The sequence below is a fragment of the Platichthys flesus genome, chromosome 11, assembly GCF_949316205.1.
Source record: "Platichthys flesus chromosome 11, fPlaFle2.1, whole genome shotgun sequence".
Classification (NCBI taxonomy): Eukaryota; Metazoa; Chordata; class Actinopteri; order Pleuronectiformes; family Pleuronectidae; genus Platichthys; species Platichthys flesus.
Window position 1 is genome coordinate 12,597,221 of NC_084955.1, and position 22,215 is coordinate 12,619,435.

At 47.1% G+C, this 22,215-nt stretch overlaps 2 protein-coding genes across 5 annotated transcripts; both read left to right on the top strand.

Moving 5' to 3' along the window:
- The first annotated feature begins 2,510 nt into the window (after nucleotides 1-2,510).
- Nucleotides 2,511-18,578, top strand: arid1aa (AT-rich interaction domain 1Aa). 4 transcript variants are annotated; one of them, XM_062398781.1, is made up of 20 exons: nucleotides 2,511-3,681; nucleotides 6,135-6,353; nucleotides 6,447-7,046; nucleotides 7,164-7,259; nucleotides 8,000-8,240; nucleotides 9,017-9,106; nucleotides 9,200-9,370; nucleotides 9,874-10,267; nucleotides 10,420-10,565; nucleotides 10,659-10,744; nucleotides 10,884-11,093; nucleotides 11,198-11,402; nucleotides 11,548-11,701; nucleotides 11,844-12,013; nucleotides 12,136-12,316; nucleotides 13,118-13,243; nucleotides 13,756-13,849; nucleotides 14,029-14,869; nucleotides 14,985-15,115; nucleotides 15,210-18,578. In XM_062398781.1, exons 1-20 carry the CDS (start codon nucleotides 2,776-2,778, stop codon nucleotides 17,097-17,099), a joined length of 6,951 nt encoding a protein of 2,316 aa, XP_062254765.1. In that variant the 5' UTR covers nucleotides 2,511-2,775; the 3' UTR covers nucleotides 17,100-18,578. The 4 variants fall into 4 exon arrangements, with proteins under 4 accessions (XP_062254765.1, XP_062254766.1, XP_062254767.1 ...); XM_062398782.1 differs by having other exon boundaries at nucleotides 11,850-12,013; XM_062398783.1 differs by having other exon boundaries at nucleotides 11,566-11,701.
- A 726-nt stretch (nucleotides 18,579-19,304) lies between these two features.
- Nucleotides 19,305-22,052, top strand: pigv (phosphatidylinositol glycan anchor biosynthesis, class V). Its single transcript, XM_062400236.1, has 3 exons — nucleotides 19,305-19,440; nucleotides 19,687-20,853; nucleotides 20,939-22,052. The coding sequence occupies exons 1-3, from the start codon at nucleotides 19,378-19,380 to the stop codon at nucleotides 21,224-21,226; spliced, it is 1,518 nt and encodes a 505-aa protein (XP_062256220.1). The 5' UTR covers nucleotides 19,305-19,377; the 3' UTR covers nucleotides 21,227-22,052.
- The last annotated feature ends 163 nt before the right edge of the window (nucleotides 22,053-22,215 follow it).

The window sequence follows — 22,215 nt, forward strand, 5'->3', positions numbered from 1 at the left end:
ATTAAATCTGTGTTTCTGCACAACTGGCCCTGTGTCTGGTCCCTGGGATGGAGGAGCCTCTGTCTTTATACAAGCTGATGAAACTCTGCTCTCACACACAGGAGGTGAATCCTGTCGAGGTGGACGTTGTGTTGTGTAGTCACCGTGTTATCCTGCTCCACATCTAACACTCCCATCTGAATTCACTCTTTAAAAACACTCATTTCAAACACAGGGCTTCGTGTGTGTGTGTGTGTGTGTGTGCACGCGCTTCTCGTGCGTGTTGTAGTCCGACTGAAATAAAGCGTGATCCACTTTGCGAGCCCGCGCTGAAGTGGGAAATCACATTAACCCTGTGTGGTGCGGAGAGGCTGCTGGGAAATGACATGTGGACAGCTCTCTCTCTCCTGCATTAGGGGGGTGTGTCAGGCACAATGTTAAATTGTGTTGCGATGTTTGTACATGTGATCAAGTATGTGCCTCCTCACTGCTACTTCCTGCCTCTCCCCCACTGTAAGCCCCCTAGAGGTAGATGTGTGTGTGCATGAGAGAGAGAGAGAGAGCGCGCAGAGACTGAGAGAGAGTGTGTGGGTGTTCGTGTGAGAGAGAGAGCAGAGACTGAGAATGTGTGTGCGTGTGTGAGTGTAAGAGAGAGAGAGGGAGCAGAGACTGAGTGTGTGTGTGTCTTTGCATGTGAGAGAGAGCGAGAGCAGAAACCATCTCTCTCTCTCTCTGTCTCTCTTTCTCTCTCTCTCTCTCTCTGTGTGTGTGTGTGTGTGTACTCGTTTTTGTTGCCTCTACAGCATAAACACTTACCACGTCAGGACCAGTGTACCTTATGGGGACCATACCATGTCCTAATGAGACTACTTAATTTCGGAGGTACTAGTTAATGCCAGGGTCTTAAGGTGTGAATGGTCGTTAGGTTAAGGTTAGACAAGAGTTGGTCATAGTTAAGGTCAGATATATGGTTTTGGTTAGACTCCACACAATGGATGAAAGTCGATGCAGAGGTCCTTGCAAGGATAGCTGGACAAACTTGTGTGTGTGTGCGTGTGTGTGGAGAGAGAAAACGAAAGGCTATCTCGTCCTACTTACACCCCCAAACCTGAAGTCTTTTCAATTCCAAAATTCAACAATTAAACGCCTCATAAACCCTGCCATGCCTTTGTATTTCATTATTTGTTTTAAAGAACATCCACACACACAGACACACACACACACACACACACACACACACACACACACACACACACACACACACACACACACACACACACACACACTTCTCATTACCATCCCACCCCTGCTCAATGCTCTGCACACACCCTATGCGTTCTGTTGATGCCAAAAATGTCTGCTTCATTTGACTGAGAATGGAGGTGGGGGGGCAAATGCCCCATTTTTTCTAATTGTTGGGAGACTTTGAAACTGTTCATGCATCCTCTGTCTGCTAGATAAGGTCTGTTTTTTTCTTCAGCACGGCGTAGTTCAATGTTAGTGGGGTGAGAGAGAGAGAGAGAGAGAGAGAGAGAGAGAGAGAGAGAGAGAGAGAGAGAGAGAGAGAGAGAGAGAGAGCGCGCGCGCGAGAGAGAGAGGGAGGGAGAGGGAGCTGGAGCCTGTGCGCCCATCCCCCCACACACAGCAAGAAGAGTGTTTCTGCTTGGAGTGAGAGACAGACAGAGGAGAGGAGGAGAGGACAGAGAGTAGAGGAGAGGAGAGAGAGTAGAGCAGAGGAAGGGGAGAGGAGAGGAAGAAGGAAAGGAGGGGGTGGTAGAGGAGAAGAGAGCAGAGCAGGCAGGGGAGGGAATAAGAGAATGTGCATTGGTAGTCTCTCGATTGCTGCAAGGCTTCCTCCTTCTGCTCTGGAAAAACCTGTGTGTGCTGCCTCCACTCGCCTCAATACGCCTCACAGTTACTGGAGGGAAAGATCAAAGTACACACAGAATGAATATAGATTCATACTCATATGAAAATACCACTTTTTGTTTTACAGTAATGAGAAACACAACTACATTACAAGCCAGGCAACATGGACTCATGGCAAATAGTTTTCCACCATTCAGTGTCCATTTGAAGTCCAAGCTTGCAGCGGCTTTCTTGTGCAACCGTGGCGTGCACATCCGTACAAGCACGCGCGCGCGCGCACACGCACACACACACACACACACACACACACACACACACATTTCTTTAATGAATGAGTTTCCCCTCCTGCATACATGCAATTCCTCCTGCACATGCATGTTTCTCACAGGGCCTAAAGCAAAGCCTCTCGTGTGTGTCTGTGTGTATTTATTCCGAAGAGCATAGCTCCTTTTCATAGTTGTAACACAACATGAGTGAGTTGCGCGAACACCACACTGTCTTCATGTGGAGGAAATATTCCACACAAGTGAAGGGGGGTGGGGGAGACAATGTGACGAGCCCACTCCGCTTTGGAGAAGGGGAGGATCCAGTCCGTGTTTTGCAGGAGATCGTGTGGCTGGGCAAAATGGCTGTATGTAGCCGAGCCTCGTGTTGGTTGGGTTTTCTCGCTGCCTCTGCCCGGGCTCAGTAACACAACTCCCACAACAATTTCTGCCGCTGTCTCACGCATTGCATGGAGCCTCCAGCATCTCTCTGACCCGTTTGCGGAGCCGGAACCGCGGGGATGGGCGCCGGATTCGGTCCGGTGTGAGGGGTGGGAATGAATCGGCACAAGGATAAATGGTTCTAAACAATTATTTATATTCAATGCGAGCTTGTGATTGTGACTGAGCGAGAGGGAGAGAGCGGTGGTGGGGGGTGTATATCATGGCCGCTCAGGTCGCAACTCTTAACACTAGCCCGCCTTCCGAACTCAAAAAGCCGGATCGGGACCCCAAGGAGGAGTCGGTACCGGGGGAGAAGCAGTCGGACAAAAAGCAGCCGGGCTTGGACAGCGGATCGCCGGGCCGGGGGGAGCTGCAGGACGGGGCCGAGGGTGGAAATGCAGGGGGAGGAGGGGAACCTGAGATGAAGAACGGGAATGGGAACCCGCCCAGGGCTAACAATAATAATCAGAATGACTCTGTTGGACCGGAGGGAAACAACCATCCCGGCTTGGTGCATCACCACGGAACCGCTTTCCCTCCACCTTCGTACGGATACAGTCAGCACTACGGTCGGACCCCTTTTCATCAACATGGCGGACAACAAAGCCCTGGCATGGCAGCTGCTGCGGGTCCGGTCGTGCAGTCGAACAACATGATGGATCCGTATCAACCCAATTCCCACGAACATGGCTTTTCGAACCACCAGTTCAACAATTACAACCCATTCCCGAACAGGACTCCGTATCCCGGCCAGGCGTACGCCATGAACTCCCCGCGCAGCACCCAGGCGCCGACAGCTGGTGGGCAGCCAGCTAAGCAGCAGCCACCGGCGGGAGGACCCACGGCGATGGCTGGATCTTACAGTAACCAGAGATATAACATTGGGAACCCTCAGCCCACGTCCACGCCGACACTGAACAAGCTCCTGACCTCCCCCAGCTCGACGCGGGGATATCCAAACTACCCGTCCGGCGACTACACTAGCCAGGACGGAGCTAGCAAGGGACCAGCAGACATGGGCAGCAGCGGTCAGTATGGAGGGAGCAACCCGGGCTGGCAACAAAGAGGCCATCTCCCGTCGCCCATGAGCCCGGGAAGTGCCGGACAGCCGCTAGCTAGGAGCCAGGTAAAGTCCCATTATTACAGGAACACGGCGTGAGCGTTAGCACGTCTGCCTTCCCTCCTCCTAGCTCGTTCACAACGTAGCAGGCCAGCCATTGTCTGGTACTAGTTCGCAAAGACTCTAAAATGGCTGCCTCTGGTGTGTGTGTTTTTTCCCCTTTACTTCAGACCGTAAAATAATTGTTGTTAACCCGTCTTAATGGAAACAGCGGCACAATATGGCCGCTTGAGTCGGATATAAGTAGTTGAATCGATGTAAGGACGATCCGGAGCCAACAAGGCCCGACTTTGAAAAGGGGCGAAAATACTCCCCGAGCAGCTACGGCTCGTTTCCCCCCTGCTAGAGCTTCACCCCGTCGCATTCACACGTTGAATTTAAAGTCCGTGGTGTTTATTATTGTGTTGAAACGACTCATGTGTACGCGGGACACCGTGTTCCCGTACATATAACATGATGATCGAGTCTCGCATTTGTGTTGTTTTCACGCCGGATAAGCTGTAATTTTGTGGCCATGACTGCTGCGTGTCGGATCAGCCTCTCGCCGTGTGTTTAAAGGCCCCGTGCATGTCCACTTTAAATACCTCGCATGTGAAGATGCAATAGTGTAAAATAATGTTATGTTAGTGATCTTTTCCACCAAAACACGTCCCCCTGTGTCGAGAGGCCGCCGGGCTTCCCTGTGCACGCTGCCCGTGTGCAGCCTGCTCGGCCCCACGCGAGCGAGAGGCTGCAGCCTGCAGATTGCAGTTTGCACTGGGATTTGAATTGTGGAGGTAAAATCCTGCTGTCAAAGCCAGGAGATAGTTGGTCTTGGGTTGACATGCTAGCTGAAATCTGATTGGCTCCTCATCCGCTGCTCATGGCCATTTATAATTACATGTGATGCGAGGCAACAGTTGGTGATAAGAGCAAGCAGCATTAACTCATCACAGGGTCAGCGGAGGTATAGCTGCTCCCCACCCTCTCACAGCTCCTCTTTACACCGCTGAATAAAACATGCTGTAGCCGGGATAAGAATAATGCATGGATTTATTATTTCTATTTGATCTTTTGACAAGTTCCCTAGAATAATATAAATTATATTATTTGGCCTATCCTCTGCTCGAGGTTTGACATATGTGCTCACAAGACAGATGCAGCCTGCATCATTTTTATGTGATGTGTAGTGTCTTTTTTCCGTTTGTGCCATACAGATAAACAGATGCAACAACACGAGTACAGTCATTCAATGTGTACAACATAATGGCTAATGACATCATCTGCTGTTACATTTAGTTTTCCGTTATTGATTTACATACAACCCGATTTGTTATATTTGATAAGGCCCTTATAAACAAATCGTTGACTAATAGTCGCTTTGTCTTCTTCCCGCACGTAGTGTCAAAATGCAAAATTTGTACTCTTAATGTCCTGTGTGTGTGTGTGTTGCAGGCACACATACACACACATACAAACACACACACACATCGTGTGCCTGGCATGCCACACAAGTTTGACTGTGTGACTGCAAAGAATTCCCCCCTACCCTCCCCCCAAGCCAATCAGAAGGCAGTCCACCATCTCTCACCCACCAAGGAAGTTTCCTCTCTGTCTTATGCAGATTAGCCATGTGCTGCTCCTATTTATTTCACTTCATTAATGTGGATCTGGAAAATGTCACACAAGGCATTTTGCATTGCATTTGTAAAAGGCTGTTGTGACACCGAGAAGCCTCCTCTCACCCAAAGTGCACCTGTGGAATTTCACTTGAGGGTATTTGTTACTAGATGTTCTTGTTGCTGATATTACCATAAATGTCATATTTTTTTAGTGTCTAATAGTTTTGGTGGAGGCAAGGTGATAATTGAATCCGAAATATTAGGTACTATTATAGCAGAAAGTTCAAGACACTGATGAATTAGACACAGCACCCATCTTTTCAGCAGTGTTTGTACTAACTGTTGGCTTTGGGTCATAGAGCAATTATGCTCATGTACATTTTTCACTCTCCGGTTGTTGTGAAAGTGCTTCCTTCATTTCTGATGTCATTCATCCAGAGCCAAACTGCCTTCTCTGGGGAAAAAGCTACTTGGACCAGGCTCAAAACAGGAGCACAGCTGGGATATGTTTAAGATTGGGCAGGCTGCCGTTCATTTGAAAGAAGATATATATAGCTCTGTTGACTTCCGCAACTATGGCAAAGCGAGGTGAAAAAAAATCAGGGTAATGACCGTGGGAAATAAGGTGAAAAAAGGCACAGTTTCCATTCACTGAAGTTTGTCTTTACACGTTTAATCTTTCATCATACCCACAGAAGCCAAATATTTTTAAAAACTTTGAATAATACACTGAGATATTATTCATGGATATAAGTTTGAGAGAGGCTGCGTGTAAGTTGTAGCACTTGATATTTAGACTTCTCCTACAGTGTTTGCTTGTTAATTTAATTCATCTCCTCTGGTTCTTCCCTTATGCAGCCACCTGGTCCCATGGACCCAATGGGAAAGATGAGAGGCCAGCTATATGGAGCAGGTAGTCCATACGCTCAGCAGTCGCCACAGGGGCCTCCTGCAGGTCCACAACAGGGGCCTGGTTACCCAGGCCAGGGTTATGGTCCTCCAGGTCCCCAGCGATACCCTGTGGGAATGCAAGGACGTTCATCTGGAGGCATGGGTACCATGCCATATGGTCCACAGGTATTTAACATAAATTCTCTATGTCTGAAATAAGCTTGTGTGTTATTTTATATATCGGTGTTTAAATCGTATATGTTTGTGTTCTCTGTTTAGATGGGATCATACGGACAGCAGGGACCAGGAGGCTATGGCGCTCAGGGCCAGGCACCGTACTACGGCCAGCCCGGCCAGCCTCCTCATCCAAGCCAGCAGCAGGCCCCCTACTCGCAGACCCCTCCGGGAACACCAGGTGGCCAGACACCTTACCCAGGGCAACCCCACCCTGCGCCAACTTCTGCTCCTCATACCCAGGGAGGACCGCCGTATCAGCAGCCCCACATGCCCCAACAGCCCCAGGGGCCACTGCCAGGCCCATCCCAAGGGCCCCCACAGTCTCAGCCACCGTACGCTCAGGCTTCAGCCCCACCGTCTGGCCCGTCTCCATACAACCAGCAGCAGGGCCCTCCAAGTCAGACCCAGCAGCAGCCAAGTTCCCAGGCTCCACCTGGATCACAGGGCCAGTCAAGCTACCAGGGATCCACACAGGGGCCTCAGCAGCCTCCCTCGCAGCAACAGCAGGCACAGTCTCAGCCTCCACAGCAGCCACCGGGACACAGCCAACACCCACAGGGCCAGCCTGCAGCATACCCTCAGAACCCGCAGCAGCAAACACAACAGTCACCTTATCAGCGGTTTCCTCCTCCACAACAGCAGGTACTACCCCAGAGCTGGATCATATTCATCTTACACAATTGTCTTTCTCTGTGTGTACAAGCAGGCCTCCCTGTATCTCAGGCAGTACGCTTACGTACATGTTATGTTGTCTTTTAGGAGGTATCCCAGGATTCATTTCAGTCCAACACCCCTCCATCCACTCAGCCTAAATCTGGCCCAGAGGACAGTCAAGGCCGCCCCTCCAGTCTCCCGGTCAGTTATGCTTGTTACCAGTGCTAGAACATAAAAATCCCCTTTCACTCCGTGCTATTGCTTTTCACTACCCCTCTTGTTAGACTTTCTATTTGTGTCGTGTAGTTTTCATGACACAGGACATATTCATTTGACTCCTTATCCAAAATATGTGATGCCTGTTAAATTTAAAAACGCCCTCTGTGTTCGGTTGAATACCAGCTGGTCATGCTCTGAAAGCGTTCATTTAGCTTGAATCGCGGCTGCGGCACTGACCGTCCCCTGATGGTTTTAGATGTTGTGTGCGGCTGCATGTTGTCAAGAGGCAGCTGTGTGAGTGAGGCGTGTGGAGAAAGGTGCTGGGTAAACGAGTAGATCTTAGATGAATGCAGGAGTTTGTTTGTGTATTAAGTCACATGGCGAGGCTGCTGCTACAAGCTGAGTCAGCCCACATCCTACAAACCTTGGTTACCATGACAACCCTCTGCACTAATGTACACTCATTTTTTTTCTTTGAAAGGGATAAATAAGGACAAAGGCCTCTGGGTCTGTGTATTTGTGTCACTTGAATCCTTAAAATGATTGCAATGCAATAAACATTACCGTACTAATAATAGTTGTGATTAATCTAAAAACAGTGTGTTAAAATGCATAAGCTGCATCCTCTGAATCTATAATTCATAATTTAAATTGTTTTCAAACTCTCTCTGTTATACCACATTTGTTGACTCCCCCTCTGCTTGTCCTCTTTGTGTTTTCAGGACCTGTCTGGATCCATCGACGATTTGCCGACAGGTACAGAGGGCGCCCTGAGTCCCGTCGTGAGCACGTCAGGTGTGTCGAGCAGCCAGGGCGAGCAGAGCAACCCGGCTCAGTCGCCCTTCTCCCCTCACACGTCTCCCCACCTGCCAGGCATCCGAGGGCCTTCACCTTCCCCAGCTGGCTCCCCTGCCGGTGCCAGCACGCCCCGCACCGGACCGCTGTCACCCGCCAACATGCCAGGTGGGCCGATCCTTCACACAATGAGAGGAGGCATATGATCAGTCGTGGACTTCTAAGATTTCTCAGATGGTGATAGTGCTGGATTTGGTTTGCATTTCAATTAGAAATGCACTTCATAGCCACATACATTCTATCAAGTTCTTGAATTTTGTCCATATATTTAAGGAAAGATCTTGTACCGTTATACATTACTGAAGATCTCAAAATATTAAACACAGATGTAGTTGCGCCACACAGAATGACACAATTCTTCAAAACTCAAGTCTGATTTATTTGGATTGCTCAGTCACATTTTAGTCAGGGGACAGGCTTCATTCACAAAACATACATTTGCAAGGACTGATCCAGTTGCTATGGCGGTGTTAAAGATGTTAGAGTGACAGGTCAGATTAGTTTGACCAAAAAACCCAAATGCTAACCAATACCATATTTTAGCTATTTGTCCTGCTGCTGTGAATATATCTATCAAAAAAGTTAGCAGAAGATTGAAGCTGTTGTATCCTCACTTATTAGACAGAAAGGTGTTTTTGTCCAGTAATACCAGCTAACATCTTATTCAAAATATGATATTGATCCAATCTTCCAGGTTGCTTATAGATGCTCTTTTTGCCTATACATCATTACTGATAACTACTTATAACTGCTTATAAATGGACTCTGCCTTTGTCTCTTGTCCAAGTAACAGAGTTGGTTACTTAAAACCAATGTTGGCCTAAAACTCAGTACTGTAACCATTTTCGAGCTGCCATTAACTTGAGTTAAATATTATTTCTCAGTGACCCAGATGCCTCCCAGGCCGTCAAGTGTGCAGTCAGATGGGAGCCTACATCCGGCAATGAGCCAGTCTCCTATGACCCAGGACAGAGGTATACTCATATGAATTAAAAGTGGTCACAGAGATTTAAATGTCAGTAGTCATGGCTGTGGCTTCACCATCCCCCTCACTTTCCCTCTTTCAGGGTTTATGCAGAGAAACCCTCAGATGCCCCCATATGGCTCCCCAACGTCAGCCTCTGCACTGTCGCCGCGGCAGTCCTCAGGGGGACAGGTTCATCCTGGGATGGCCCCATATCAGCAGAACAACTCTATGGGTGGCTACGGGCAGCAGGGGGGACAGTACGGCCCCCAAGGTGTGTACTTCTGAATCATCACTGCAAAGACGGGACTTGTTTTCAATTTCTGCTACGCTGCTGTGAAAAGATGAATTGTTTCTAGAGACATGTCATGTTTTTGGTGATTTACAAAAGTTTTCCACTTAATATACTAAGTTTGTAAAGTTTCCTAAGATCCACATTTACCTTTGAACAAACCCTTGGAGTATATGTCCGGGCCCAGTAGGAATACCATGCTACCGCTGGTCCCTCCCTCTGACTCTGTTGTGGCTATTTATAGCTGTGAGGCAGAGAGTCAGCTGACGTAGCAGTGCCTCCTGTCAGTATAGCCGAGACTGTGACGAAGGCTTGTTGCTCAGGGTGCATAGCTCTCTCTGCTAACTCACTGTAGGGAAAAAATTCTGACGGAAAAGACTTTGTCATAGCTTTAACCAGTCACTTTCATGTCAAATAATCATTTGTGTTGCTAGAACCAAGTGATTATCTAAACAGTTCTTTCTTTCTTGTAATGTCATATCTAGGTTATCCCCGTCAACCTGGCTATGGCAACATGCCCAACGCCAACTACCCAGGGCCGGGCATGGGTCCAATAAACCCCATGGCAGGACAAAGTGGGGGTCCACCATATGCTGGCATACCTCCAGGAAGGATGCCACCGAATCAAATGGGGGCACGGCCCTATGGACCCAACATGGGCCCCAACATGGGCCCCAACATGGGCCCCAACATGGGTCCCAACATGGGCCCTAACATGGGTCCAAACATGGGCCCTAACATGGGTCCAAACATGCCTCCCAACATGGTAAACATGCCACCCCAGGTAGCCTCAGGAATGTGTCCACCTCCTGGTATGAACAGAAAGCCGCAAGACCCAGCAGCCATGCAGCACCCGGCCACCAACTCCATGCACAACAGGTGGGTTTTTGTTGGTCCCTCCAGTTCCTATGTTTATTTACCTCTCACAATATTTCTGACTGACCTCTCTCTCAAGGTTTAATATAAGATTGCTGTTCCGTACTCTGTCACTGTTGGATAAACAAGATTCTCATATTCTCTCCTCCATTCAGGATGCCTGGTTACCCCAACATGTCTCCAGGTATGATGGGGTCCGGACCACCTTATGGCCCTCCCATGAACAACATGCCTGGAATGATGAACACACCAGGCGGCTCACCTTACCCAATGGGGCCAAACCTGGCCAATAACTCAAGTGGTAAGTTGCCCAGAGATTACTTCACCAAGCCTTGTTCTCTTTCTATAATTTAGCATTTTCAATGCAATTTCTAACCCTAATCATTGTGTCTAGGTATGGCCCCCAGTCCAGAGATGAACAATAAGATGAATAACAAAGTAGATGGGCCTCCAACACCCAAGCCAGAACCTAAATCTAAGGTAACCTGTTGACTATATTGTTTTCTTATAGGAATAAGAATTTTTAATAAGCCTTAACTAATCAAACGTCTTGGTGCCTCTTTTATTGTTATCCACTCTGTTTTGAAAATTGCCTTCTCATTTCTCTTACACAAAACAGAAGTCCAATTCCTCCACCACAACCAATGAAAAGATAACACGACTGTACGAGTTAGGACCCGAGCCAGAGAGAAAGATTTGGGTTGATCGTTACTTGGCCTTCATTGAAGAGAAAGCCATGCCCATGACCAACCTGCCTGCTGTAGGACGCAAACCCCTTGACCTTTTCCGTCTGTATATGTCGGTTAAAGAAATAGGAAGCATGGCCCAGGTTAGCATTGCAAATATATCCGGCAAATCAATACCCCAGTACGTTTATTTCTTGACTTTGTCTTTATTTTATCTTTTCTAATGACATCTCATTGTGTGTCTCAGGTGAGTAAGAATAAGAAGTGGCGGGATCTGGCCACTTCCCTGAATGTGGGAACGTCAAGCAGTGCTGCCAGTTCTTTGAAGAAACAGTACATCCAGTGTCTGTATGCCTTTGAGTGCAAAGTGGAGCGTGGTGAGGACCCTCCTCCTGAGATTTTTACAGACAACAAAAAGAACCAGGCCCCTAAGGTCCAGCCACCGTCTCCAGGTAAGAGCCATACCAATTATTTGTTTTACAAATGAACACACACTTTAGCACAGATCTCACTCAGGAAACCCATAACTAAATGTCTTCAGGTGTCATTGAAGTCATGAACCATGTCTTTCTGCTCCTCCTTTATTTCAAACTGAAGCGTCCCTCTGCTCCACAGCTGGGTCAGGCTCTCTGCAGGGTCCCCAGACACCGCAGTCCACCAGCAGCTCCATGGCCGAGGGGGGAGACTTAAAGCCTCCCACCCCGGCCTCCACCCCTCACACCCAGATGCCCCCCATGCCACCCGTTTCCAGGTGACTCCTGTTGAAGATTTTACCAGTCAATTTGACAGTCTTAAAGAAATTTTTCTAAGAAACTAATTTCTATCTGCTTTTCTTTCCATCTCTCCCGTTTGCGCCTATTTCCCGCTCCCACTCAACCTTGCTTCACCTCTAGGAGCAGCGTTAACCTGCAGGACCCCTTCTCCGAAGGAAATGACCCCGCTTTCCCGAGGAAGAACATGACGCCCAACTCAGCCTATCAGTCCGGCATGAACACAACAGACTTGCAGGGGCGCATGGGAACCTACGAACCCAATAAGGATCCCTTTGGTAACATGCGAAAAGGTGGGCACACTGAATGGACTACTGCCGAATAGATCATGATGTCATAAAAGCGAAAATGCCTCTTTAATTACCCACTTAGCTAATCCCTCTGAAATTGGCTCTAATTGTGAATGTATCTGCAGTTGGGGAGCAGTTTTTACCTGCTAGCCAGGGCCCTAACAGCGGGGTGGGTGACCAGCAGCAGCAACCACCACAACAGCAACAGCAGCAGCCTCCATTCAACAGGGGACCACCTGGGGCAATGGGCTCGATGCCAATGGGGCCCAGACAACAGTATCCTTATGGACCAGGCTACGACAGGAGGTAAGGGTTATTGAATGGAAGGTCATTTAACACTACTGATTCTAACAAGGAGATATTTCTATGATCACACAATCCTTAAAGTTCCTCTGCAGGTCAGAAAAATATGTAGAATTATTGACATAAAATTGACAAAAAAAAATTTTCCCCTGTTTATCTGGGCAATGCTTTGAGGGAGAAATTTAATGCGACAATGTGGTTGGACCATGAATCGCGTCATTTTGTTGTTTTTTCATACTTCAAATACTATTCCATCATAAAATCATTTCATATTTATTCATATTAATCTTTATTGAATGATTCATTATGATTTGTTGCTCACTGATATTTTGTGTGTTAGGAGAAGGGTTGTGTATTGGATTTGTGTCGGTCAGAAAAATGTGTTAAACATGATTATAATTTACAAATTCAGAATAGTTGAGTGATTGTGATTTAATTTTCATTCGAGACGCTGAAAAAACATTGTTTTTATCAACTACAGTTTTGTGTGATTTTATTCCAGGTATCACAATTCAACCTTTTTTTTTTGCACAGTAAATTGTTAAATTCTTTAAGTCACTCGTGTCAGTATTTTAACCATCATACACTGTTCAAAACAAGTCATAAAACGGCCACTTGTCCACTGTGACATGTCAGGGTTTTAGCAGTCTGGCTGAGGCTGATTAAAATTGTAACATAAATATTTATAATGTAGCTGTGATTGGAACAATTATCATCGCATTGCTTTTTTTAAATCTGTAGCATAATTTGTCTGACTGAGTGAAAAAAGATATGGAAAAAAACACGCCATGCCTGTTTTTCCAGATCCGAGCAGGGAATAGGCCCAGAGGGCAACATGGTATCGGGAGCTCCTCAGCCAAACCCTCTGATGCCTGCCAATGCCGATGCAGGGATGTATTCGCCAAATCGCTTCCCACCACAGCAGCCACGGTCAGTTCACACTTACCTTACAGCTGTACCTGCATTCTCAGGTTTAAAGCTGCTGTCAGACTGATCCGTCCTCAAGTAAAACAACTAACTGTTGGAATCTTTCAGAAATGCTAGAAACTGGGAGATTAGTCTGTGTTGTTACAAGGATTTTTTCAATTTGAACAGTTTAAATTTACAATATTTTCAAACAGTGAGCTTTTTGAATGTGGTTCTGTTTGTAAAAGAGTTGCATTAATTGAAATGTACTTTAAATTCCATTCATTCCATATATGTATAGACTTTTGATTAGTACATTTAACAGAACTTGTAATGTGTTAATATTCATCAACTGCATTTTAAATGAGCAAATTAATCAAATTGATGATTATGATTAAGTATAATTGAGGATGAAGCTGAAAACTAAAAGAATCCATTGCAACTAGATGTTCTTATGGTCATAAATTATAAATCATAATATACCATAATGCATGTGTGTCTGACTTGTTGAGACTGACTGGACATAATGTTTGCAGGCATGATTCCTATGGTAATCAGTATCCTGGACAGGGAACGCCCCCTAGCGGCTCCTTCCCAAATCAGCAGCCTGGAATGTATCCACAACAACAGGTAATGATCATTTGCAATACACTAAATCTCTATACACTGGCTTAAAATGTTTGCTACTTTGATCAAGCTACTATCATTTTGAATTTAGTTTGAGCAGGAAAATGTTTTATGATTTTCTTTACATGGGTTCTACTGAAATAGTTGTGAATTTATTGTGTGTCTGTGTGCCTTCTGTTCAGAGTTACAAGCGTCCTGGTGAGGGCGGCTACCCTCCATCAAAACGTCATGAAACCGAGTACAGTGGGCCTTTCCCTGGTGGACAACAACAACCGCAGCAGCAGCAGCAAGGAGGCTCCTCTGCACCCTCTTCAGGACAGCAGGAGTCGTACAATCAGTTCAGCGGCAGTGGGCCCTTCCCTGGCCCTGATCGCCGTCCACCTGGCCCAGGCAATCAATTCCCATTCCCCTTTGGTCGTGAACGGATGCAGGGAGCGACTGGGCCCAACGCTCAGCCCAACATGCCCCCTCAGATGATGCAGTCAGGCCCTGAGGGTCCTCAGGGAGGCATGTGGCAAGGGCAGCGAGACATGAACTATCAGAACTACCCTGCCCGGCAAGGTGGCCCCGGGGGCCCACCCCAGGGGCCTGGTTACCCTGGCATGACCCGCCCTGAGGAGATGATGTCATCAGAACAGCGCATGAATCATGACGGCCAATGGGGGGGTCAGATGGGCCCAAGGCAGCCTCCCTATGGTCCAGCAGGGCCCGGCCAACCCATGCCTCGCTCAGTACAGTCTAACTACCAGCCACCTCAGGGTGTGCAGAACCACATTCCACAGGTGTCCAGCCCGGCCTCCATGCCTCGCCCGATGGAGAGCAGGACATCACCTAATAAATCTCCCTACATGCACGGAGTTATGAAGATGCAGAAGGCTGGACCCCCAGTGCCTGCATCTCACATAGTGCCCCCTCCAATGCAGTCGCCTCTAATAAGGCGAGACATGCCTTTCCCCCCAGGCTCTATAGAAGCTACGCATCCTGTCCTGAAACCACGTCGGAGACTCACCATGAAAGATATCGGTATGACGGAAAAACCATGTTTTGATGTTGACATTTTTTATGATTGACATCTGTCAACCTTTTGTCAAGTTGCTGCTCAAACATGACTAATTGTTTTTGTGTCTTGTCTCCACAGGAACGCCAGAGGCCTGGAGAGTCATGATGTCATTAAAGTCTGGTCTATTGGCTGAGAGTACATGGGCCTTAGATACCATCAACATTCTCCTTTATGACGACGGCAGTATTTCAACCTTCGATCTAAACATGGTGAGTTTGGATTTAAACATTGAGTCTTTAATTTTATTACAATATGCATGGTGAGCATGTCTAATATTTTTATTTATTTCTGCTCTTTCTCCAGCTGCCTGGGATGCTGGAGTTGGTGGTTGAGTATTTCAGACGCTGCCTCATTGAAATCTTTGGCATTCTGCGGGAGTATGAGGTCGGAGATCTTGGCCAGAGGACACTAATTGATCCTGATGCCTTGAAACAAGATTGGGACAGCATAGACGAGGAGGAGCCACCGGCTAAGGACATGGAACAAGACGACGAGGAAGACGAAGAAGAAGAAGAGGAGGAGCGAGAAACGGACGGGCCAGCTCGTGTGAAAGAGGAGGAAGAGCAAGAACAGTGCAGCAAATCTCGGGGTAAAGATGATAAGACGGAAGATGAGGAGAAGAAGAGCAAAGGTGCTTCATCTGACCAGACAAGCTCACTCCAATCGTTACCTGCCCAGGAGAGACCCAAACAGTCCAGCAAGTTTGACAAATATCCCGTAAAGGTGGTACGAAAGAAAGACCTGTTTGCTGCTGGCCAGTCCAATAATCATGGCAAACTGCAGGAGTTTGACAGTGGGTTACGTCACTGGAGTGCCGGAGGGGGGGACTCAACAGACCACATCCAGACCCACTTTGAACCACGCAAAGACTTCTTGGAGCCTCGAGTGCGAATGCCCGTGCCCCAGGTTTTACTGAAGAGACGAATTCCAGAAGAAGAGCTGCAGGACATCTGGTTACCAAATGAGGAGGAGAAGAGGAAGCATCAAGAGGAGGAAGAAAAGCCTCAAGAGTCATCTTCCTCAGAGAAAGCAGCCATCTCGGAGAAGGCCAGCCCCTCACCCAGCAGTGAGGAGGAGAGGAAAACACAGTCTGAGACAAAGACAGTCGAGGAAGAAGCTGCAAGTCTCCTGGACTTGAACAGACCTTTTCTCTCCTCCAGCTTTGTTTTAACCCAGCGGTCGAAGCAGCTTGGTGCCATCTTGGAGGATGAGCCTCACAGTAAAGATGAGGGGCCGCTCATTGCACTGGCTAACTGGCAGGATTCGTTAGCCCGCCGTTGCGTTTGCATCTCCAATATTGTCCGCAGTCTCTCCTTTGTGCCAGGCAATGACCACGAGATGTCCAAACATCCGGGGCTGTTGTTGCTGCTAGGTCGCTTGATCCTGCTCCACCACAGGCACCCTGAACGCAAACAGGCCCCTCTCACCTACGAGAAAGACGAGGATTCAGAAGAGGGAATGGGCCAAAGGGATGAATGGTGGTGGGACTGTTTGGAGCTCCTGAGGGAGAACACGCTGGTCACTTTGTCAAACATCTCAGGCCAGCTGGACCTCTCCATCTACCCCGAGAGCATCTGCTTGCCCCTATTGGATGGTCTTCTCCATTGGGCTGTCTGCCCCTCAGCAGAAGCCCAGGACCCCTTCCCCACGTTGGGCCCACACAGTGCTTTGTCACCTCAGAGACTGGTCCTGGAGACGCTAAGCAAATTAAGTATCCAAGACAACAATGTGGACCTCATCTTGGCTACTCCACCATTCAGCCGGTTAGAAAAGCTCTACGGAAACCTGGTGCGGCTGATTGGAGACAGAAAGGTTGCAGTCTGCAGGGAGATGGCCGTGGTCCTCCTGGCCAACCTTGCCCAGGGCGATACTATGGCAGCCCGAGCAATTGCTGTTCAGAAGGGTAGTGTGGGCACCCTGCTGGGTTTCCTGGAGGATAGTCTGGCTGCCACTCAGCTTCAGCAGAGCCAGAGCTCACTACTACACCTACAGGGGATGCACTTCGAACCCACAAGCCCGGACATGATGCGGCGAGCTGCCCGGGCTCTGCACGCCTTAGCCAAGGTGGAGGAGAACCATTCAGAGTTCACACTACACGAGTCCCGACTCCTGGACCTTTCAGTGTCTCCCCTAATGAACTCGCTGGTTTCTCATGTTATCTGTGATGTACTCTTTTTGATTGGCCAGTCATGACAGCTGTAGGGAGCCGTGGCTCCTCGTTTTTGGGGGGTTTCTCCCCTATCCCCTCTTCCCTGGTAACCTGGCTTGTGTGTGTAACGGGGCAAGGAAAGTTCAAGTGACTGTCTTTAATTTATGAAAATCCTTCAGATTCCATTCTGAGCCCTCCCCAGGCCGTCCTCGCTCAAGGAGGATAATCACAGAGCTGTGGTGGATTACAAACCAGAGAGATGCCCACAAAGGGACATTACTTGCAACATGAATGCCAACTGGATGACATGGAGCAGAGCACCGCGGTTGGGAGACTGTTCTGCACTTGGGGGAAAGAACTTTTTAATAAAGATAAATAAATGAATAAATAAATAGCTGAAAAACAAAAACTGTAACCAAAGTTGCTGTCTCGTTTACAGTGAGTTTTGGAGACACAGTGTGCCCTAGCTCTCGCCTCGGGGCACAGAGAGTCTAACTGGTTGACGTTCAGAGGTGAAGCAGACTGACAAGTGGCCTACTGGTTATAGTTGCTGTAGTTGGATTCTCACCAGTCAGCCCGGCAGCAGACAAAGTGCTGTCAGTAGACACCTTCACCAGGGAGGCCTGTGCAGTGTGCAGTAGATTGTAGGACATTTTCTGTACCATACTGCTCTTGAGTGTAAGCATTCTGTACCACACGTTTCACACAGAAGCTGACGATGCAGCTCTTCTAGAGTTTTGAGGTCATTTTAGTTTGGTGTTAAACAGAAAATGGCTTTCTTCCCCAAAGTATCAAGAACCTACAACACCCTTACCTCCTCTTATCCCTTGATTGTATGAATACCCTTATGAAAAGAAATCACCTCTTAGGACTGGTTTTAAACTTCAAATACAGCTTTGCTGTGGTGTATATATAATGTTGTACATTACACTTCCTTTCTCTGTGTCTGTCTGTGTCACTATTCTCACACTTGTTTTTGGTGAGGGGTGGAGGCTGACTTGTGAGTTTGGTCCGTGACCTCCAGTCCCTGCCAATTTAGACCCACTCCGCTGGTCTCCACAGCTCTGTAGTAAGGCAGACACGGCTCGACCCTGTTATCTCCTGGTACAACAGAAATAAACTAGATGAAGTACACATTGACAACTTTTCTCCAATCATGGATTCTGCATATTTGTATTTCAGACTATGTAGCTAAGACAACATGTAAATTCCTCCCTTTCCCTTTTTTGGCTCAACGAATATCATTTATTCAGTATGAAATCTTTATACTATATGTTCCACGTGGTAAGAATAAATGTACATTAAATCTTCGTAAGCTGTTTGATGGTTTTGTTCTTCTGGAATAATAATCGCTTCTGGACAAACAAATCAACAAACATGAGAAATCACAGATCAGAAAAACATCCTGAAATAAGTCTTCACCTCAGTGCTCAGGAAAGTTGTGGACTCCTCTGTTAATATGTAACAGATGTATTTACCTTGTTACAGTTTCTGTTGTAGTAAAATAACTATAAATCCAAGAAGCACTACAGACATCAGTGACATATCTTTGAACGACAGACGAAAGTAAAGCTTGCAGCAGCAAAGCACATACACAGCACATACGACATGTATGTACAGTAAGTAATTCATCCGAACATACATCACATCTTAGCAGTTTCAGCTAATATCTACATCAGGAGACAAATAAAAAATAACCACTGATAAACCACAACATAACAACAGACATTGATAAAGTGTGAAAAAAACTATACATTTTTGATGTCTTTACACCAATTGAAATCCAGTCCATGAGACGGCCTGCAGCGCCACCTGCTGCACACAAAAGAACTGCATCCAGATAACGTTAGAATGTAGTCATAGAGGGTGGAGCAAAGTTAAGGAGATTCAAGCCACACTCAAATCCATCCATTCAACCAATCACTACAACTTAATTGGTTTTAAATAAGAAAACTAACTTTATTCCACGTACATGAAACAACAACGTGAGCTTCCTTCGGCTGGATTCACCATTTCTTATTTTGAAGTTGTATTTACAGTTGCACCGGAAGTGAAGGGACAGGATGGGAGGATGCGGGAACAAAGATCTAAGCCGAGCGATAAACAAAGCTGTTTGAAGACGGGATTCTCTCTAATGAGATACATATTTAACCTCCACTAAAAATAACCAAACTAGAATCTCGTTCGGTCGTCCGTTCCCTGCCTCCCGGACATGTTTGATGGAGAACATGTCGGATCCTGCGGTGAACGACTGGTAGCATCCACAATGCTCTGGCCCGTCACAACCGGCTCTTCCACGGTCTGTTCGTCGCATCAGTGACTATGGATGTCCGAGCAGTGCTGGAGTTTGCCACAGTCACCAGGGGCCTGTCGCTGGTTTTACAGGTAAGTTCACGACAAGCTAGTAGGCTAACTATGAAGCTCACGATGTGCTAATGTAGCTAACCTGCCTTTACACCGAAACCTTAATTCCCCACTATCGTCTGAATCTTTGTAATCATTTATCTATGTGGGACAGCGAATACACAGAACCACGTGTGTGATGAGTAGACAGACAAGGTGACGTTCCACCTGCTACTGTGTTTATTACATCAGGATTTATTTTAACTGTATATTATCGTTTTCCCCCAGGCGGTCTTGAACGCAGCCATCCCTGACCATGAAGCTGATGCGTTCAAGCCCCCGCGGACAGAGGAGCCTCTGTATCTGGACTCTACAGTGGACTGGTTGCTGGGTGGCCTCTCTCACTGGGACGCGGAGCACTACCTCTTCATCGCCGAGAGAGGATACCTCTATGAGCACAACTTTGCTTTCTTCCCCCTCTTCCCCGTGGTCCTGCGTGGCCTGGCAGAGACGCTGCTGTGGCCCCTGAGCGGCTGGCTGAGCGTGCGGGGCCGTCTGCTAGTGGCCGTGGCCCTGGGGAACAGTGCCCTCTTCCTGCTGAGTGTGGTCGCCCTGTACGCGCTCAGCAGGGTCGTCCTGCAGGACAGACGCCTCGCCCTGCTCTCCAGCCTCCTCTACTGCATCACCCCTGCCAATGTGTTCATGACAGCTGGGTATTCAGAGAGCCTGTTTGCCGCCCTCACGTTCGGGGGCCTCTTCCTCCTGGAGAAAGGTTTCACCTTCAGAGCCTGCTTGGCCCTCAGTATAGCCACTGCAGCCCGATCCAACGGACTTGTCAATATTGGATTTCTACTGTATCTACCATCGCTGCACGCCATCTCTCAGATTCGTTTATATCGTACTACGTTAAAAGGCCACCTTAAAGTCTTCCACTACATCTGGGTCATCATTCGTCTTCTGCTCACCTCCCTCTTGGGAACTGCGATTATTGTCCTTCCCTTCTGTGCGTTCCAGTACTATGGGTATAGGACGTTTTGCACACCCTCCAACTCCCTGGAGTTGATCCCTCCAGCTCTTCTCTCATTGGCCGAACGGAAGGGCTATCGGTTTCCAGACGTAAACCGTCCACCGCCCCTGTGGTGCATGAGACCCCTCCCATTACTCTACTCTCACATCCAAGACGTGTATTGGGACGTCGGCTTCCTCCGTTACTTTGAGCTGAAACAGATACCTAACTTTATTCTGGCTCTACCTATGGCTACCATCGGCATAATGGCAGCATATGCATATTTTCTTGCTAATCCAGAACTGTGTCTGAGACTTGGACTTTGGGAGACGGGTGCAGCTAAAGGGCTCGACAAACCCACACCGGGAATGTTCAACCCCAAGGTGTTTGTGTATATTGTTCATTCTACTGTACTCCTGGTGTTCGGAACCTTGTGCATGCACGTGCAGGTGAGTAAATCATATAATCACCTAATTGCGGAACATTTAAACTGTCCAGATTCCACTCATGCCCATTTTTACTCTCCATTCCTAGGTTCTGACCCGATTCATGGCCTCGTCGTCTCCCGTGCCGTTCTGGATAAGTGCTCACCTGCTCCTCCTCAATGAGCCACTTCTTCATCGAAGAATAACGTCCAACCCCAACGTGCATATACAGACACACTCCAGAAACGGATGCAAACATACACCTCAGAACCCCATCATTGCACTGCTGCCACATTTTAAATCCTGCTCTCCCACCACACAGAGCATCCTGGGATACTTCCTCTCTTACTGGGTGCTGGGGCTCGCACTGCATTGTAACTTCTTGCCATGGACTTGACTTTCCACATTACTCCGGGCTTTAAATGCAATATTTCTGTTTAGGACTGGGTTTTTTATCGTCAACACATGTATTTTAACAGTATAACATCATCCATAGTCCTTTTTTGTGTCAGTAATTGTTCAATTGTTCTGTACCTTCTTGAATTATATTCAGACATTACCATTAAAATATAAGAACACACAAGAGCAAGATTAAGTCAGTCATGTTTATTAAAAGAAAAATGCAATTATTGTAAGTAAATCCAAAGCAAAGAAAAGACCAAAACGCTTTTATGTTTGTGTTGCCCAGTCCTACATGTAACCGACACAATGACATTTTTTCATGCTGATTTATAAATGCAGAGGTGAAAAAAAGATTTGCACATCTTGATCAAATGTGAACTTTTGGTCATAAATCCTGGAAAGACTTTGGTTGTACTTAAAAAATTCTGATTCCTCCTGAAGCAGATTTTATTGACTATTTAATATTGCACTGCATGTTTGGAAGAATAATTCCAAGTTGTAGTTTGGGACTTTTGGATGTGAAGGGGAAAAAAAAATAAAGATTTTGTGGCTGTAGAATTTTCTGCAGTTTGGTTTTTCATTTTCAATAATGTAAAACTTCTATGTTGTGTTGTAGAGAACCTTAGTTGCCACAGATGCACTGGAAAATCAGTTTGAAATTAAAATAAATGTGATTAATCCAAACCAAAATGTATTCAAACTCTTTAAATGAACATGTAGCATTTCCTTATTTTAAAACACTCCTTTCCGCACTGGGTAAACACTTTTCTTTGGTTGTTAACTTGCAAGTTAGAGTCTTACTTCTCGGCAGCAGGCACTGACATCTCACAAGTTACCCTTCATGATGCTCACAGGCTGTTTGTCATGAAAAGCATGGGTGCCTTTGGTTTTGTGTGGCAAAACCAAACCCAAAAATATATATTTAAAATAAAATTGACAAAAACCCTCAATGTAAGTCTGAATAGGATTTTACATCCCTTATGT

What these genes read in the sequence shown, in the direction of transcription:
- arid1aa (XM_062398781.1), top strand. Translation starts at nt 2,776, where the DNA reads ATGGCCGCTCAGGTCGCAACTCTTAACACTAGCCCGCCTTCCGAACTC. An exon ending in GCCGCCCCTCCAGTCTCCCG is followed by an intron (nt 7,260 to 7,999) that starts GTCAGTTATGCT and finishes TTGTGTTTTCAG; the next exon opens with GACCTGTCTGGATCCATCGA. An exon ending in CAACCTTCGATCTAAACATG is followed by an intron (nt 15,116 to 15,209) that starts GTGAGTTTGGAT and finishes CTCTTTCTCCAG; the next exon opens with CTGCCTGGGATGCTGGAGTT.
- pigv (XM_062400236.1), top strand. Translation starts at nt 19,378, where the DNA reads ATGGATGTCCGAGCAGTGCTGGAGTTTGCCACAGTCACCAGGGGCCTG. An exon ending in GCCTGTCGCTGGTTTTACAG is followed by an intron (nt 19,441 to 19,686) that starts GTAAGTTCACGA and finishes GTTTTCCCCCAG; the next exon opens with GCGGTCTTGAACGCAGCCAT. An exon ending in CCTTGTGCATGCACGTGCAG is followed by an intron (nt 20,854 to 20,938) that starts GTGAGTAAATCA and finishes CTCCATTCCTAG; the next exon opens with GTTCTGACCCGATTCATGGC.